At 41.1% G+C, this 19,688-nt stretch overlaps 1 protein-coding gene across 6 annotated transcripts in view; it reads right to left on the bottom strand.

The window, feature by feature from the left end:
* The window catches only part of runx1 (RUNX family transcription factor 1), a 34,995-nt gene that overhangs the window by 5,239 nt on the left and 10,068 nt on the right, over positions 1 to 19,688 (bottom strand). For 2 of the 6 annotated variants that reach the window (XM_044019263.1, XM_044019264.1), the window contains exons 3-8: positions 13,417 to 13,535; positions 7,535 to 7,686; positions 7,329 to 7,439; positions 4,534 to 4,690; positions 1,512 to 1,616; positions 144 to 347 (exon numbers count right to left, since the gene is read on the bottom strand). In XM_044019263.1, coding sequence (XP_043875198.1) covers positions 144 to 347; positions 1,512 to 1,616; positions 4,534 to 4,690; positions 7,329 to 7,439; positions 7,535 to 7,686; positions 13,417 to 13,535 — 848 coding nt within the window. Of the gene's footprint in view, positions 1 to 143; positions 348 to 1,511; positions 1,617 to 4,533; positions 4,691 to 7,328; positions 7,440 to 7,534; positions 7,687 to 10,059; positions 10,633 to 13,416; positions 13,536 to 19,688 lie in introns of those variants that run through there. The other 4 variants (XM_044019265.1, XM_044019267.1, XM_044019266.1 and 1 more) reach the window with 4 other exon arrangements.

Raw genomic sequence — 19,688 nt, 5'->3', positions numbered from 1 at the left:
GTGTTATCGGTGACAATGAGCCTCCATGTCTCAGACTGCTTCTCGGTACAGACGGTCAGTACCATCTACAACCACACTTCAGAAAAAGACTTAGTCCGAAATGTAACCATTGTTTTTTGTTTTTTTTTTGTTTTGGCTCTTACCAGCAGTTATCTGAGAGTGTGTGGGACTGGAGAATGTGGCGGAGTTGAGTGCTGCAGATTGGCGGGCGTTGGCCGAGGTTTGATGGTGATGATGGTGAGGAGGTGTCACCCTCATCGAGCTCCGTCTCAGCTGCTCCAGCTCTGTTAGCCTCTCAGAGAACGCCAGAGAGCCCGGTTTGACCTCGTCCATCTTTTGACGATGACCTGGGACGAAATTGTCACGATCCCTTATGAATCTTTAAAGTTCTGCAACTTTCAACTCTCTCAGTACAGATCGTGTTTGTGTCAGACTGTGCAACACAAAGCAATGCAGAGATGTTTTTTTTTTTGTGGGCAGATTACCTCACGCTTGTAATCTGATTACATAATCCGGGGATTACAGTAACAGTTACAAGGCAAAACAGACAAAAAAAAAATGTCCAGACTGTGGCTGTGAATCTGGTGATGGGCGCCGCACAGGCACACATGTGCATGAGTGTGTGTGTGGTGGTCTGTCATGCTGTCTGTGATGTTGGCTGCACTTCAAAGCTCTGGGACTGAGCTCCAGTTACAGGCACTTCCTCCCAATGGGGGAAGTGTGTGCAAATGTGTATTTATACTGTGTGTGTGTGTGTGTGTGTGGGCGACGTAGAGACGAGTGATGGTTATTAACAGCTGAGCAGAACTGGCAGGAGTCTTCTTCTCTTTCTGTCACCTCACATCTCTCCCCAGTCTGCTGACCAGTGACTCTCAATTCAGTTTGTCTCCATCTGAGATGAACGACGACTATTACGATGACATATCACGTCAAGTACTTTTTTTTGTCATTTTCTCATCCAGCATTAAAGAAAAATACATGTTTCATCACACACTGACTGGGAGAGGAACTCGAGTGTTGCATCACTTTCCAGATTGACTCACTCAACTAACACTTGGTCTGACTTTATTTATGTTATACATAATATCAGGAAAAGCATTTAGTTTAGTCAGTTCAGAAGTAAAATTAGGAATCCATCCTAAAATACGCATCCATAACGCTGGCTCACACATACGTATGTGTCACTTTAATGCTTCTGACTGATTCTCTTTCTCTTGTTCTCAAGCTCTGAGCTGTGACTGACAACAACGACGGGCACAGAGTCGCAGCACTCGATTCGGGCAGCCAATCAAAATCAAATCAAAAAAGAAGCTGATTTTACAACTAAAAACTTTCACCAAATGTTTCCCCTGTTTAAGAAACACTGATAACGTATGCTGTGGTTGTAGGTAGTCGTGAATATGAGAATTCATGTACATTGGGAATTGGATGAGACTCACAACTGAACCCTGTGGGACTCCACAATTAAACCCGTGTGTGTGTGTTTGTGTCTGTGTGTGTGTGAAACTCACGCCGTGGCTCTCTCGGACCATCCACTGTAATTTTAATAGCTCTTTGGTATGTGGCCACTTGAGGAGGGTTGGTGAAGACGGTGATGGTCAGAGTGAAACTCTTCCCTGAGAGACAAGAGGTGAGCAGGAAAGGAGTGATAGTGAAGGAAAACAGAAAGACAGATAGAGATAGAACAGAAGCAAAGAGAAAATGTTAATTGTCTTGATTGTGTGTTTTCCCACTTCATATCCCTCTATTGCCTCCCTTCATGCTCCCTAAATATACCTTATGCTTTGCATAATGCATTAAATCACCAACGGCATGAACAAGCAGACATGGAGCCTTAACGACGCTTGTCTTGAGTCATTAAGTCGTTTCTGGACGTGGACGTGTGTTGTTTATTGTTTATCTCCCTGTTATTATCTATTTCATATGGATATGGACATGATGTGAAGTTGATGAAAATGTGTGCATCTGTGTTTGTGGGATGGGGGTGGTACCACCACCAGCCGCAGCTCTGGAAGTAGTACTCACTCAACACTGCACTTGCTGCACACACACACACACACACACACACACACATGCAGACCACCGCTGTTGTCTGCCAGGACTGAAGTTACCACATGCAGACACATAATATGTGGGTGATGCCAGGTGTTCCTCTGACTTCTCTCTTAACAGTGCTTCTCTCTTCCTCTGATGCCGTGGCTACACAGGCCCGAGTGTGAGGATTGTGTAGTACTGGGGTGGGTTGTGTGTTCTGTGCAGGTTGTTTACACAAAGAGTTTACAGTAAGAGATTTTGGCTGATAGAGGGGAACAGCTGAAGTCTGTGTGTCTGTTGTGTCTATCGCGCACACAAACACAAACACACACAGACACACACACACACGCTGGATGACTAAAATCACGACAAAGGCACATGTCTGAGACTTCCATGCGAATCAGAATTACTGCTATGTCTCACTCTGTCTATAGAGTCAGAGTGGCTTTCACATGAGGTGACCTTGTGAAGCCATTGTGGCTCACAAGGTAAAGACTTAGCTTTAGGATTAGTTAGAATAAGGTTTAGATTAGGATTAGGTTCAAGGTTGGTGTTTGGCATTCAGTTATGGTGGTTAAGGTTAGGGTAAAGAGGTAGGGAATTTTGTCAATGAGTGTCCTCACTATGAATAATGTACAAAAATGTGTGTGTGTGTGTGTGTACATGTCAGGGCTTGCTGAGTTTGGGCCGTCTACTCCTCACAATCAGATATCGTCAACAAAGCGACGTGTGTGTTCGCTGAATAATAACTTGGTGTTTGTGCATTTGTTTGTATACGTGTGTGTGTGTGTGTGATGCTCTGTATGTACACGGCTAATGTACAGTTCTTTGCCTGTGCCTCATACAAACCTCTGATCACCTAGTTTCATCTAGTTTAATATATACCGTAGTCGTAACATTTACTGTAGGAGTTAGAGTGAAGCGGGTTTAACGCTGTAAATCATTAAAACTGATGGGTTCTCGTATGCAAATCCACATATCTACACCGATGAAAACTGTGTGCGCGACGGCGCTGTGCTAGGAGCGGAAACTCAGTTCTTCTGCAAAATAGGGAGCACTGAATGAGTCGGACTTTGACTCGTCACACACACATACACAAACACACACAGAGAAAAACCACCAGTCAAACCACTAAACCACTCATTGGCGTCGGCAGTGAAACTAACCACTTCCCACAAGGACAGTTGATGACAGTTGGAGGTTTTTTAAGAATAGAGAATCTCTGTCCAGCCTGTGGGCTGATGTGACCTATTATCACATCTAAAACATCTAAAAAAACATCAACACTTTCCATTTAAACCCATGTCCTCACCCAAACAGCAATTTATGTCCCGATACTTAGCGTAATATTGCCATAAATGATTAATTATCGCATACAGTATGTAATAATAAGAGTCAAATTTGTTTTGTTTTTTTTAACTTGTATGTGAGAAATCCTCATTATTTGTATGGTAAATGCATAATATCTTCATTACTATTACTATCATTATTATTGTTACTCAGTTGCACGCACTGCAAACTAAATATGAATTCATGCACCAAATACTTCCACAGAAATCCACCATGCTTGAGTCATGTTTTTCTTTTGAAACTATAGTGACAAGAGGCCGACTGCAGTACTGTTGCAGTACAGTCCAGAGACTCGGTGCAGACATTGTCTGCTGTTCAGTTTCATTTGCTTGCTCCCGTTCAGTCGGATGCGAGTCCCTTTAGCTTTGTATTTTACATAAAGACCTGTAAGCACTCAAACGTGTCGAACAAAGCTCTCATCCCTCTTTCGCAATGACAAAAAGAAAGACAACAGCAACACAAACTGATTCGTTGCAGGATTCCTGAATTCGACGTTTCATTTTGCTGTTCCTAATAAATTGACTACTTGGCGTATATGTGAGATTCATGCATTCACCCACAGGATCGCTTCATGTCTTTAAATAATCCAGTGACGGGGATGATTCTGGGAAGGCCATTGTACTCTGTGCTGGTGCATTTGCATAAAAACAAATTTTTCACTCCTCAACTTTCATTATTTGAATTCTACTGCACATGAATTATTAATACGCTCATTTGTCAAGAGCAGGACTGCGGAATCTGTCATATTATTGACAGTTATTCCGACATGACATTTAGCTGGGGAGCACTTATGTGCTCATATTTTGTGTGTGTGTGTGTTCGCAGAGTTTGTGTACACAGGACTGCTGTTTTAAATAGATAAGTTGGAGCATTTGCCTGCAACCGATTTAGAGTAACTGTGGTATAGTGTGTCCGTCGGTGGGGGTGGAGGTGAATGGGTTGTTACGAGGAAGCTGCGAGAACACTGGAATACTGTTTTTATTCACGTGTACTTCCCCTAATTTTACTGTACTGTGCACTTTCACCAAACACACCTATTGTATTTTAGACAGTGTGAGACGTTTATGGACAGTGCTGCTCCACATTGTAGCCTTCATTTTTTATCAACACAATAAATGTTATACTTTTTGTTTGTGTGTGTGTGTGTACCTCTTCCACTGCGGCCGACAAAGCGCAGGTCGTTGAATCGGGCCACCTGGTTCTTGATGGCAGCCGTGGCGTTGCGGAGCTCAGCCGAGTAATTCTCATCATTTCCCGCCATCACCGTTACCAGGGTGCCGTCAGGGATTTCACCCAGGGCGACGACCTTTGGGGAAGAAGGAGGAGACAAGATGGAGTCATGTCCTGCCTTACTTAAATGGCTGATGTTCCTACTGAAGTTTAATGCATGTTCTCGCTTTGGTAATTCATAAGAACATAGAGTTTCTTATATCCCTTTTTTCAGCACAACCATGGCAATCTGATGAAAATTGTCTTTCATTTTCACCAACTTTATAAACACAAAAGCAAAAAGTACTCAAAATGTTTAAAATTGGATTGATTTTGTGAAATTTGGAAGTACAAAAAAATTCAAATCCACTTGGCTTGTTTTTATGAACAAAAAGAAAAGACAAACGGTCGATTTTGTGACTTCTGATTAGTTTACAAACTTGCTTCCAGCCAAAGAAAAGGCTGTGTAACTGCAAGAAAAGAGTGGCAAACATATTATTTATACATCATAGTCTTAGGCGAGTGTATATTTAATCAGGGAAGCCTTTTGTTAAGTGGCTAAAATCAGATTTTCCTTGCGTTTTCCCTGCGTCTCCAGACTCCGGCTGGATCTCGGCACAGTGCAGCCAGCGCTGACTTTGCATCAGTAACTCGTATCACCACACTTAAGAAAATGTAGATGTCAAAGTTGCAAATAAGACGTCAAGCTAAAATAGAAAAAAAAAGTACCAAATCAAATGGAAAATGGAAATGTTTGATGCTTAGCGTACTAGAGAGCACATTCTCCCACACGTACGCAAATCCAGAGCCAGGCGGGATGATTTTCATATTAACGCTTATCACACTGCACCATCGGTGTGCAAATGACCATGCCACAGACACTATGGATTATATCTCTGTTTTAACCTTGCGCTCTGGTGGTAAGTAACCGCAGCTCACAATCGTCAAAATGTGACAACACACATATAATAATACTCCAAGTAGTACTCACGCCACATATTGGTCTTTAACCCGTTAACACCTAAGCCTCAAAATGTCCATCTGAACTATATAATGTCCTGTGAGTAAGTGCTTTTGAGCATTTTTCCAGAATAACTTCCAGTATCTGGCAGTTATTTACAATTCACTGCTACGTAAAAAAAGTGTATTAACAATTTAAAATGAAAAAAACCAAAAGATTTTATTTTGAAAATTGAAAATTTGAAATTTGCACAGGCACACGTTTCTTCCAACTCTCTACTCTCTGGTGACAAAGACGCTGATTAGCCGTCTTCCGGCAACAACAGCGCACATGAAATTACCGCAATAACCACATGTTGGCTCTGACGTGCAACTTCTCAGCTTCCAGAAACCGCTGGAATTGTCCGGACGGCACAAACCGTCACGTAATTGCGGTAAGCAAAGTGCATTTGCGCAAACGTGTCATCTGCGATACGCTCGGTGTTAAAGGGCTAATGTGATGTTAATGTCAGAACTGAGTCATGAATATGATGCAATATGATTGGATTAGAAAATTGTCGCATTAGTAATAATGAACCAATGCTACAGTAGTCAAAGTTTAAATAAATGCACACACACTCGTATACAGTGCGCAAAGACAGCTGTGGTCAAGAGAGACTGGCAGCAACCAGCCCAACAGAATGAACAGGATAAAGGAAACAATTATAAAGCTCTCAATTCCCAACGTGTGTGTGTTTGTGTGTTTGTGTGCACCTATAATACATGTGCATAGACAAGTAGTATTTGTGTGTGCATGGGTGCACCTGTGTTTGTGTTTACCTATAGTTTAAATATTGTCTAGAATGTATACTTGCAGGATCCGTGTTCAAGAAAAGTATGGCTGTGTATGTGTGTGTGTGTGTGTGTGCGTGCACGTCATAACAGTCATCCATTATCAGTAAGAGGCAGTGACATCCGCTCATGACACTCCATAATAATGCATAAGGCAGCAAACTGACACACACACACACAAGCATGTGCCAACACTAATGCATAAAATTCAATAAATCAATCAAACGCTTGTGTGTTTTGCGGCTAAAAGCTGCTTTTCCACAAATGCATTTTAACTCATTTTAAGTGCAGCAGAGCCGTTCTCATACACACATCGATATGAAGCAAGACACGGCAACAAAAATGCTCCCATCAGTGTACTGTATAAGCCTTATTATTATTACTTTTCATTATCATTACACTGATAAAACTGTGACGTAATGTATTTCTGACATATAATCGAAGATATATATATACACATATATATAAGAATTAAGAATGGAATTTTATTAATCCTCTGCATTTGACCCATCCTAGAATTAGGAGCAGTGGGCTGCCACACTGAGTAGCGCCCGGGGAGCATTGGGGGTTGGGTACCTTGCTCAGGGGTACCCCAGCCCTTTGTGGCCGAGTGGGGATTTGAACCAGTGATATATATATATATATATATATATATATGTATATATACATATTTTATAGCATTACACAACACATACTGCTTGTTATGTAGGATAAACCATTTCAAGTGTCACTGAATTATGTAAATAAATGCTTAGTTTGACAGGAGGACTTTTGCCCTATTAGAACTGCTTTTTTTTCCTCACTGGAAATGGAAGAGTGTAAAACACTCATTCTCCTGCACCAAAGCACATAGAGAAAATCAGCATTTTTAGTTTGCGGGACACAGGATATCTACACATATATACATATATATATATATATATATACACACAGGATATACACACCTTAAAAGCAATGGGCAGAGTCTTGTTACACCTCCAGTGTGTCGGCAGCACAGAGCAGAGGAAGTTGGGACTGTCCGTCTTCACCAGCTCGCCTGGATGATCTGAGATCACCTGCAGAAGCATCACAGAGACCTTTCGATCAGTTGTCTGCTTAGATTAGGGGGAAACTCAGAACTAGACATTGTGTATTCCAAAGTGCCATGTACCTCTACCATGCCACGGTCTGCCATGCGCAGCTTGCCCAGCAGAGACGCTCCACCGCCGGCCTCCTGTGCCCCGAGAGGCAGGGCCTCGGCCATCTTCCCCCCGGAGGCGAGCGTGGTGGAGGGGGGAGTGTAACGCCGGCCAGGGGCTGGGTCTGAGAGAAACACAGAGGGAAACAACATTCAGTGTCGGTTTGAGTCCGTTTCAGAATCATTTAGGTTGATGAATGAATACCATTCTAATTTCCACTCTTACACACAACATTTTTTTTATTTATAACTGAGAATGCTGCTAGAAACTGCTAAAAATCATCAGCTAAATCCTCATCTTTTCAAGTGGCTCCGTCAACGTTGTGTCATACAGATGATAAAAAAAACCTTAAATTTCTGTGACTTGACCAAAAAGGATGTGTAAAATAAGACATAACAGAGCACACAGCTGTAACTACCCCCCCCCACCACACACACACACACACACTTATATACAGCACATGATGACACACAACATGGTCACACTGACTTGAATACCAGAGTGTGTAGTCATGAAACTAAAGAGAGCAACAGCAGCAGCAGTAGCAGCAGCAGCAGAGAGTCCGTCAGTTTAAATGGATACTGGTGAGAGGAGTCGGGGCTAAGAACTGAAAACACATGTGAGAATTTTCTGCAAAATCAGTCAACATTAAACTCATGCTCTCAGACAAGATGAGGAGTTTTTATTGTCTTAAGAGCGGTGACAAAAAAAAAAGATATTGCAGCGTCCAATGAAAGTCCTGCGTTCATACTTAAAGTTAAGTATGTGAATATGTAACATAAATAAGTCAAAATGTATATTAAAATGCATTTGTTGTACGCTGTTGAGCAATAAGAGACAAACACGCGCCTGTCTGTCTCTGTCCGTCAGTCTGTATCCATGGCTCTGTTTCGTTGTCACTCAGCCAGAACCACAGTTGAAGCCACAGTTGAAGCCACATGCTGGTGGTTTGCAGTGTAGTTTACAGTCTGCAGTGTTTTTTAACGGCGTGGAGCCGCGGTAGAGTTTGATTTCACCGTATTTAGATTTGTATGTGAATCCGTATTGAGCTATATTGACAACGATGGAAGACTTTTACCATGATATCGTATCAAATTTAAATCTATTCACAGTAATGATTTGAACATCTAACAGACGATGTGTGCAGGTCAGATTTAAAAAGTGAAACCAGGCAGAGAAGTCAGTTACTAGGAAAGGAAACAGAGTGTAAAGGATTTTTTTTTTTTACTTTGCCACAATATTTACATCCGCTGCTGTTAAAATCGAGAGTTTAGAGCAGTTAAATTTGTCAAAGATGTCGCGTTTACGGCCAGAGCCATCACACAATTCATCACCAACATCTCTCACTGCAAAGTGAGTTTTAGTCTTGTTCTGGGATAAATGTGCAAAGTGCAGGACATCATGGAGTGGCACTAAAGAAAAGACAGCAGTTAAATTTAATTCACACTGCAAAATGTTCACAACCTGATGGATTAGAGCAAATCGGACTAACTTAACACACTCACTTTTAAGCAAACGGTGCAAAAAAAAGAAAACGAAAACACAATTGTTAAATAAAATGTGCTCAAATAAGCAACTGAATATCATAATATTTAACCATTCAAAATAATGATCTTTAACGTTATGAAATAGCGGAACAAGTCTCAAACATTGACTGAAGCGGTGATCATATACAGCATCATCACATTATACAGTATCATAACAAGAGCTTGAATGATCAAATATGATGGGTTATTTGTGTACAAGGCTAAATTAAGTTGTGCATATTTTACACTTAACATTAACTATATTAAATTTCATGTTTGTCAGTAAGTAAAAAAATCCATATTGATTCTCAACAAATGGAAACTGAAACAGAGTAAAATATTTCAAATGAGGGGGGGAAATTACGCCTTGAGAATTCAAATTCAAAAACATGTTTAAAAGTCAAGTTTATAACAAATTTGAATGTTATATGTAAGCGAGCTAAAATTAGGGAATAGCAGGAGCATGTGTCCAATTGTATGTACAAGCAATAAACTTGTACTCATGCAGGAGAAGTGCTTATTTTCCCTGTAATGCTCCTGTACATGACAACTAAATCATTGTTACACCATATACAGCATTTTGTACATCCAATATATTTTTAAATAATGCATGATATTGCAGGTAATGTGCTTTTAGAATGAAAGGGAACATAGCGTTTGTGTGACTTGTTTATAAAGGGGGAAGTTACACAGAGCAAGAAGGAAATGTTGCTGTAGTACCTGCTGCATAGACTTTGCTTCTTTCTTTCTTTCTTTCAGATCAAAAGAACCACGCTTTGCGCAGATGACTCGCATATGATGACTGACATGAAATGTGCCAACACCGGAACCGACGTGTAATAACAGAGAGGATGGAATTCACCAGCGGGTTTTGCAGAAACGCTGCTCTCTTCACCGAAACCTCTTCTTATTCCAAACTATCACAAATAATACAACAGATATCACAAATTATAGAGAGAAATAACTTGTACCGTATTTTGCGTCCCACAGAAACACCATTTGTGCGTTCTCGGACTCCCAACTTCACTCTTCGTTGCTTCACTTCTCTTAATTTACACAGAAAGCAGGTTTGTTTTTCTGTATATTTGTGTTGCAGGTTCTCACGCTGTCTGTTTATCTGTCCATCAAAGAAAAGGATAAAAAAACAAAACAACGTCGCTCAGTTCCTGCGCTTTATCCAAACACACCGGGCTTCGATCAGTCCTTGTGCGTAAAAGCGCGGTGTGACGCGCTATCAGAAGCAGGTTTCCAACAGTTTGCGCGTGTTCTCCTCCTCCATGCGAAGTCAAAGTCACTTTGTGATATCTTGTGAAAAGTCTTCAGAGTTCCTGGTGTGCACTCGCTGCTGACATTACGCGTCCGCACGTTTGGCATTAAAAGTAAAAGGAAACGGAGCAAAGGGAAATTTAAATTTAAATCAAATGTCCTGAAGATGGGTTGTTTTCTCTGACTCCAACACAACGCTCTCTCTCTCTCTTTCACTCTCAGTTCTTCACCTAAGTCTCTCGCATCAAGATGAATGGACATCGCTGCGTGCATTCGCAGCCTTTTACTGGCACCACACTGGATTTGCGTCTCATCCGCGCTGCCCTCAGCCAATGGAAAGGCTCGCCGCTGGGTGTCACTGACCAATCAGAGCTGCGTCCGTGCAAGAGGAGGCGCGGTTTAGTGGGGAAAAGGAAGGAGGGAGAGCTGCACTTCCTCCTGCGCTGACTGCACCTCCACGAATTCACTCAGTTACTACATGTGCAGCAACGTGACATCATGTAGCCTCACGTATTATATTATATTATATTATATTATATTATAAGTTAAACACGTGGAACTTATAACGCGGAGAAAAACTCTTTATGGGAGGAAATTATTTCCAAATGGGCTTCTGTTCACCCAGATGTTGGATTTCATCCGCGAACACCACAGACTACTGTGTCACACTTCAAACATCAGCCGTCATTCACCACTTCACTCACTGCTGACTATCAAAACCAGTGCATAGCCAGACTTGGATGCAATTACCAGCTATATACAACAGGGGGCAGTAGGTGATCTAAATCCCCCCAAAACAATGAACCACCACCAAACATTATTAAAAAAGTATTCCAATTTAAATATAATCCCCTAAAAGCTGTTTGATTGAACCTAATATAAATTGGATCAAATATCATTTTTTTTTGCACAATGTGTGGTCTCCTCTGTCCAGATGCTGTTTTTATTTGAAATCATATTCTCAGTGTGATTAAGAAGCTTTTGGGTTGCTTAATATTTCCGTTTCTGGGGGTGAAATTGTTTTTGAAGACCTGTTTTACTATTTTATAATAAACGTATAATATAAATGTATGAGTTTAACATATTGAGCTTTTTAATAAATCATTTCTGTTATAGCTTTAAATGTTATTCATCTTTTGTATTTGCTGAAGCTTTCTTGCTCCACCGTCTTGAACAAACAACCACTGTTTGTGTTATTTTGCACCATATCATTTAGATTTAAATCAGTGTTTTATATGTTAAACTGCGTTAGTTACAAGTAACAAAACGCTTTCAAGACGACGGACACACAAAGTTGGCAATACTGATAAAAGAAATTAATAATAGAACAGGTGCATATACCTTTTTTAAAATATATAATACTAATAATTTAACATTAATGTTCATTGCCCACTTCATTAGAATGACACCATCCTCACTTCAAAGCAACATGTCAGTTTGTTGAAATTTAATTGTTCAATTTCATGCCAATAAAAAGAAAAATAATTACATACTGCTTAGTCCGTGGTTAAAGGTCAAATGCACAGCATTAACTCTGCACCTGCCAGATGCGTTGGCGGTTAAATGAACCTGCTGTGCAAGGAGTTTTAGGGAAATGCCAGTCTGCGTCTGCTCGTGTTTGTCTTGTAGACAAAGGGCGATGATAAAAAACGTGTCCAGTCGCACGCCGGCCTGAGATGGACGTGACGGGATTCATCGTTTTTTCACTTCCTTGTCAAGGGGCCTATTTACGCTTCCTCTAATCTCGACGACCACAACGTCACGTCCGACACAGTCCCTGATTATTCAATCACATAAACAGCCTAGTTACAGTACAAGATGAACAATGAAACCGCAGCTTTCTAAATACAATATTTTCCTTTTTTTTCCTTCCATCTTTTAAAGGAAAAACAACTCCCAAAGCCCAAAACATGAAACCAGCAGCTAAGAATAAAAGTAAAACTGCAGTTTCATGAAGGTGAGCGTCATTAGATCTGACGCTGAACATTTATTCCGACTCTAACCGTAATAAATAATTCAAATTTGAAACTATATATATCAATGAACATTTCTGGAACAATGTGAGATTTTGGTTTGAAAATAACAATAATAATGTGTTATTTTCAAGGAGTGAAGAGGGAGAAACAGTAAAGACTGGAACGACTGCACCGTTGGAGGGAGAAAAGAGGAAAAGAGGAGAGAAAGGGAAAGAAAATGAAAGAGGGAGAGGAGTTGGATTTCGCTCTGCGAGCATTTCCCACTGACCGACTCGTAACACGAGATGCTCTGTGTCCTCTGATCCATAATCAATATCCAGTCCCAATCAACTATCAAAGTTATTGATAACAGCATTATTTCATCGGTCGCGCTGTGTTTTGCTTCTATTTGCACCATCAGTTTTTTTTTTTAAATACAGAGACAATCTGTTTTATTTTGTGTGAGGAAATAAAAATATAACAGGATCACCAATCCATCGTCAGGCTGCTTCATATTTCACTTTGCCCAGATATTTCACATTTACCACTAAAGATGTATTAGAATCAATGAAAATATGATGTAAAAACCTGCCCAAGAGCTAAAACGACTGCTTACTAACAATTCAAAATAACGTCGGAGCCACGTCCAGAACAACACTGGAAACTCACCAATATAGTTCTGGATCGGTGCACAGAACCACATAATGAGGAAGAAATTAAGCACTGATGAGAAAACTCCCACATTTGGTTTGATATAATTTCAATCACGTATACTAAATGTACACAATTGGCTCCAAATTCTTACCTAAATACGCTAAATTGGAGAAGAATTTGAACATTCGACAGAATAACAAGAAGGATGATTTGTCTAAATGTCATGAAATTTAGAATCATGACAGTGACAGTAACCCTAACCCACACTAATATAGAAATAATAAGGAATTATGGGACATTTATGGTCGAGAACATTCACTCCAAAAGGAAAAACATGGCATTGTTGCAATAAAAGTGCAATAAAAACACAAATGGTGACCAGAGTGATGGTGATGATGATGGTGATAATAATGTTGATGACCGTGACGTGACCAAACGAACAATTAGCTTTACCAAAGACTCCGCTGCCTGACCGGCCTTTCCTCATCAGGTACATGGCCCAGGAGAGGGGGCCTGAGCTGGAGAGTGCCCCAGGGTTCATGCTCCAGTCCTTGGTGCAGACGCGGCAACAGCTGGGGCCAAATTTCAAACACGCAGAAGGGAGAGAAGAGAGGGCATCAAAAGAAATAACAATTGTAACTGGGAGACAATGAATACATAAAAGTTGTTTCCCAATAAAAATTTGGAGCGATAACTCAATAGAGGAATCCGAAAAAAAGTGATTCTCACCTTCACAAACTGCTTTTATAGCCCTCATTCATCTCCGCACCCCCCCTCCATCATCATCAGCTCTACCCATATATGCTATTAGCAAAAAAAAAAAAAGAGTCAGGAGGAGGGAGTGAGAAGCGCAGGAGGAGGTGAAGAAGCAGGAGAGGACCCAGTCAAGCTGAATTCATTCCCTCCTTCTTTAAAGCGTAGCCATGGGGGACAAGACTCCACTTTGCCCTCGGGCTCTTCAAAGCTGCTAATTTCATTTAGCTACTCAAATGATTCTCTTCCTCCCTCCCTCTTCCTCTTCCTCTTTTCCTGTTCCTCACTGTTGGGAAGTTCTTCTTGAAAATTTAGGCCACACACTAGAGCGACGTGGACTCTCTTCCTAAAAATTCTGGTCCATCAACTCGTGTCAATAACGATTAAAGGGACGGTTTAAAAATGTCCACACCTGCTTAAGCCTCTAAGAAATATGTTCCCCACTTTATCACACTTATCAGCGCTCAAAGGTAACACATTTTAGGCGGGTAAAGTGTCCGTGAAAAGACATAGCAGGCCTTAAAAACTGCCTTTTTATCGACACTACAAAATACTGAGTGAAGTAAAATGAGCGAGATGTGCAATAAAACTGTTGCTACCTAAATTTTGCCTTAAATATGAGCTTAATTTAAGCATAATTACAGAGATTTACAACTGTCAATATGCAACCATAATAACGAAACGAAAACTGAAGCTGACAGAAAGTTTTTTTTTTCTGACATTTTCCTCAACTGAACTTTCACTTTAATTGAGATCACACACACACGTGCGCGCACACACAGTCGGTGTGTGTGTGTCACAAGAGTCACAAGGAGCCGTTGCCTCATCCAGCACTTACACACCCCGTGCACACATACACTCGCACACACACATGGTTTTGTGGTGATATCAGCAGCTGAGGGGCCTCTGGGAGAGTCACTGTGGGAATGTCCCCATCCACCATTGTGTGTGTGTGTCTGTCATTGGTGGTCACCTTGAGGTTTGGTTGTGCATCTTTGTTTGGTTTTGGGGGACATGCTCTAGTCAAAACTGAAGTCTAAAAGATAGAGAAGTCGCAACCACACTGTGATCATTTCGTCTTACGGATACTTTATTTTTTCTTTTATAATCAAAAAGTGATTTTTGTGAATGGGTGTGATTCTGGTATATTGTGCTTTTTGTACTGCTTTTGTACGTTTGATACATTTCAACCAAAAAGTTCACAATAAAGCAACAAAAACTTTCTGACGTAGGCATCAGTGCATCAACAACTCCTGTTTGTCATGATGTAAAAATTGCTGATTTTGTCTATAGAGAGTGAGCGGCTGGTAAAGTCAGAAAAGGCTATTTCACGGCAGTCAGTGCTGTCGATGTGTCGATGTTCCTCATACGAATACACTTCCAGAAACCTTATCTACTTTCATAGAAATAGGTCAGCTGTATATAAAAATGGTCACAACTTCACAACACAAGCCGTGCGACAATAACATGAAAATGAAATGAAAGTTGCTGGAAACTAATCTGAGCCTGTTTTACAAATGAAATATATTACACGTCATCCATCACAGATATTATTTAGATGTAAAGTTCACAAAGAAACACACCTTAATCCTCTTTCTCTCTCTCTCTCTCTCTCATTCTCTGCCAGCGGCTGTCTGTCCCCACCGTCCCCTGAGTTAAGGCCACCCTGAGGCCAGAAACAGTGGCATGGCAAAGATCAATGCCACACACACACACACACACACTCACACGGTGTGTTCACATTGCCACCCTGAGTGATAGATCAATACAGGGGAAAGAGAGAGAGAGTCTGTGGAAAAGGACCTGCTTTTATTTCTCTAGAAGCTCATCAGCACCTTCAATATGTATTTCAAGAATGCCTCTTTTTTTTGTTCATTTTCTGATATAAGATCAGTTGATTTTCGTTACCAACAAGCAATTATTTGGTGCAAATTAATTTAATTTTGTTTAAAGGATCACAAGAGAAAACTAATCTTAAGAGATTTTTAACTTTTTAGGATTTTTGTTGAAAAACTGTTGGACAGAAATTATATATTTTAGGTTGGTAGTTGGTTCAAGAGGCAATTAAAATGTGTTTTGGGAGATTTAAGCTGTCTACAGTCCTGCTAGTTACAAACATAACAAAATCACTTCACATTTTGTGTGAATTACTCCCAGTTACGTCGCCCAACTAAACTTTATTTATTATAAATTTCAGATATAAGGCCTCTCTGAATAGGAGAAAGAATTGTTTTTTGTTTTGTGAGGTGGCTTACGATGATTTTTTTAAAAAATGTTTTCAATGTTAAGCTGTGAAACTGTTGGTTACTGATGTAGGTTTTTACATCTCATGACACACATGTGCACACACCCACACACACACACAGTAACAATGCTGTAAAGTAGATGAGTCACTTCAGTGGCTCAGTAGATTTGTATCGAAGTTTTCACATCCATTGATCAGCGACGGAGGAGTTACCAATTGTCTCTAGTTAACAGAGCAGCCAATTCTATCTCTGTGTGTCACACACACACACACACACACACACAGAAAAAGGACACGCACACACACCTCGTCTATAATTCATGGGGTGCATTGTGCGGATGCAGTTAACCGCCGCTTAAAAGTAATTAATTGATTTTCTGACATATCAGTTAGCAGCAGCGGCAAATGACACACACACACACGCACGCAAACAAGGTGTAATTAAACTGTGGATCTACTCATGCACATTTCACAGCCCACAGCAGCACCCACTTTCACAATGTGTGTAAAAATGATTCATTTCACATAAAATGGACTTTCAAAAACAAGTTTTCTACCTTTCTCTGCAGATTTTAAATACAAACAAATGTTTTAAGTCAATCAGCTCCAAACAGGAAGTGATCTGCTTTATGTCGAGGCAGACGCAGGGAACAGCAACATGGGAGCTTATAAAGTTAGTCGATTGTAAACAGGTTGAAGTGTGACTGAAAACGCAAAGAAAAGTCCACACAAAGTATCACAATTGAATCGTTGTGCTAAAAAAAAAAACAGTCGTTCAGCAGTTTGTCTCCGCCCGCCCCTGCTCTGCTGCTGTACACACACAAACGCTCCCTCAGTCGGATCAGACGGTATTGCTCAAGTTTTTAAAATGAAGGATGCAGCATACAAATTATGTTACATCACTTCTGTTGACAGAGACCAAACAGAGGCACAATATGAACGTCAACAACAACAAAGTTACACACTGCAGCTTTAACTGCAAGTGGGATTATGTGTATCTATCTAGTTTATCTTTCCTGACTCGTCATCTCTGAGATTATCCGAGATTACTGCTCAATAAACGGCGTTACAGTCTGCTGAATGACTTTACGACACACAGCGACGTGCCTTTACAGCGTCCACTGTGAACCCACTGCTGCTGTAAAGCTTCTGTGGTCGGCCAGAGGCAGATGGATGAAACGGTGATCAAGCAATCAAAGGTCAGCAAAGGTCACCGGAGCGAATGTCATTTCTTGAGGCCGTTTTGAGACTAAATTAATCAAGATATTCAAATCTTTAAGGACAAACAATGACGTGGAAGAAGAACTCGAGAGGAATTGTTTCATCGTTTTGTGCGTGTGTGTACTGAATTATTCAGCCGGCCTCTGCGATGAGAGAAGACCTGCTTTATCCTTTCTAAACTAAAAATTGATTTTCTGACACAAGAAATGAAGGACAGAAAGAGAGAGAGAGAGGAGGAGGGGGGGGACTCATGCACTCAGTCAAAGTTAGTAAAATGTTCATTCTTTCAGCGTAGAAATGTAAATAAAATGGAGGACGACAGGGGGAGAAAAGTGAGACGTGTGTATCTGACGGCAACAGAGAGACGGGACGAGACGGAGAGATGGACGGAGAGAGACAGAGAGAGCGAGAGGAGGAGAAAAGTGCCTCGGGCTGTGTTTAGTGCAGTTTGAATGGCTGAGCAGATGCATTAGAGCAGAAACTCTAAACTAACACACACACACACACACACTGCAGGCCGGACAGCGAGCGTGGACGTCACAAGTGATCACAAAGGTTTTACTGCAGTGATGTCCGACTATGTGCATTCAGTGTCTGACACATCATAAATTCACAGAGACAGAATCCTGACATACTAAGTTCATGTGACGGTGGATTATTTCGAAAGAGCAGTTTCTCTCACACTAACGTGAAGCTTTTTCTCAAACATGTGTCTTTTAGGCCGTTGACATTTTGTCTTGCGTAACAAAGTGAAACGCTGAAATGTGTGCGATTGAGGGTGTAAAGCACTTCTTTATACACTCTCTCTCACTGTTAAAGGTATGTATGAGGTCCTGACATTTGAAACACTGACTCTGACTCTCCCACACCAAAGTCCATGAAGAAAATCAGCAATTTTACATCACAGTTCACAGGTATTGTTTATCCACTGCAGCCTCCATCTATAAATTCAAATGCGTTATTTTGTGAGTGTCAGTGTTTTAACTCCTTCGTTTCTGTTTACATTAGTGACTCAAACTTGCCAAATGAAGCAGCCTAAGTAGACCAGCAGCTCTTCTGTCACTGTAACTAAGAACGCTGTTTCTTTTTTCTATGGAATTTGGTCTGGAAGTGCAAGAAAAAACAAGGTGTTGATTTTATAAGTTTTTGTTTTGTTTTTTCATGCGTGAGAATGAAAATCATTGAAATGGTGGCGCTCTTGGTGAAGATAGTGTTTATAATATTTAATACCTCAAATAAACTTCAAATATTTTTTCAATATCCAGATACTGCAGATACGGCCACTAAAAATCAATAACTGTTTCTATGGCTTTCATCATTTCTGACAGTTATGGAACTAATCAACTAATTAACCATTAACACGCCTCAGGCTTTGGCTGCTTTATGTATTTGTGTGCGCTTGTGTGCACGTATGTGTATGTCGTATGTCTATGTGCATGCTAAGTAACGTTTGGAGATACTGAACACAAATGGGTCATCAAAGTGGAAGCAGAATCGGCCAATCGGGCTCCTTTAAAGGCGACCACACGAGTCGCGCGGAGTCCCAAATGAGCCGATGAATAAATCAGAAGGTTTAATCGCTGCCTGGAATTTACAATACAGAATAAAAGGGTGCTAATGGGTACGAGCCACACACACACATATACACACTTTGCATTCACTTGTTAACCACAACCGTGGGGACAAATGGGGATTGGAGGAGGAAAGAGGGTGAGGACCCTTTGCATGACTTCTTCGTTAACCACAGAAGTGAGGGAACCCTCGCCTCGTCTCACACAGGACACACCGTCCCACCAGACTTGACGAACTCCCGCCCGCCATCTCGCCCATTAAGGCTGAAGGGAAACGAGTGTGGTCAGGAGAAAAATGGGTTGGCAACGCTCAAAAAGCCCCGCGTGATCGGCGGCTTCATCGATCGTCGGATGGATGTTTCCTGTTGGTGGCTTTTCGAAACTTCAGAGGAGGTTAAAGTCAGCGGGGAAGTGTAGCGAAACAACGAGCGACGTCTTTCCGGGAAATCCAGCGATGCCGACGTTGCCGTTTTTTTAAATTGAATATTATGTTTCCACCTCGAGCTGCAGGTGACAATGTTGACATGAAACGAGAAAAAAAGAATGAGAGGATGACGATTTGTCCCTGAAACTCTGACCCGAGCTGCAGATCGAAACAAAACCACCGGTTTCCTGCCTTCACCGCACACAAGGAAGTTGTGAGGACTGAAACAAGATGGCCTCACAGCAATGGTGAGATGGAATGGTGTTCACACAACCACAGAAACACACACACACACAAAAGGACTGGCTGCTAATCATGGATTTGGTGTACACTGTGGTAAGGTTTAGCTTTACCGATGTTATGAGTGTGTGGTGGTTCTCCTCGAACTACTACACACACACACACACACACACACACACACACACACACACACACACACACACACACACACACACACACACACACACACACACACACACACACACACACACACACACACACACACACAGGT

Source organism: Solea senegalensis, linkage group LG2, assembly GCF_019176455.1.
Source record: "Solea senegalensis isolate Sse05_10M linkage group LG2, IFAPA_SoseM_1, whole genome shotgun sequence".
Classification (NCBI taxonomy): Eukaryota; Metazoa; Chordata; class Actinopteri; order Pleuronectiformes; family Soleidae; genus Solea; species Solea senegalensis.
Note: the sequence above shows the minus strand (reverse complement) of the source record. Positions and strands in the feature narration are given on the sequence as shown.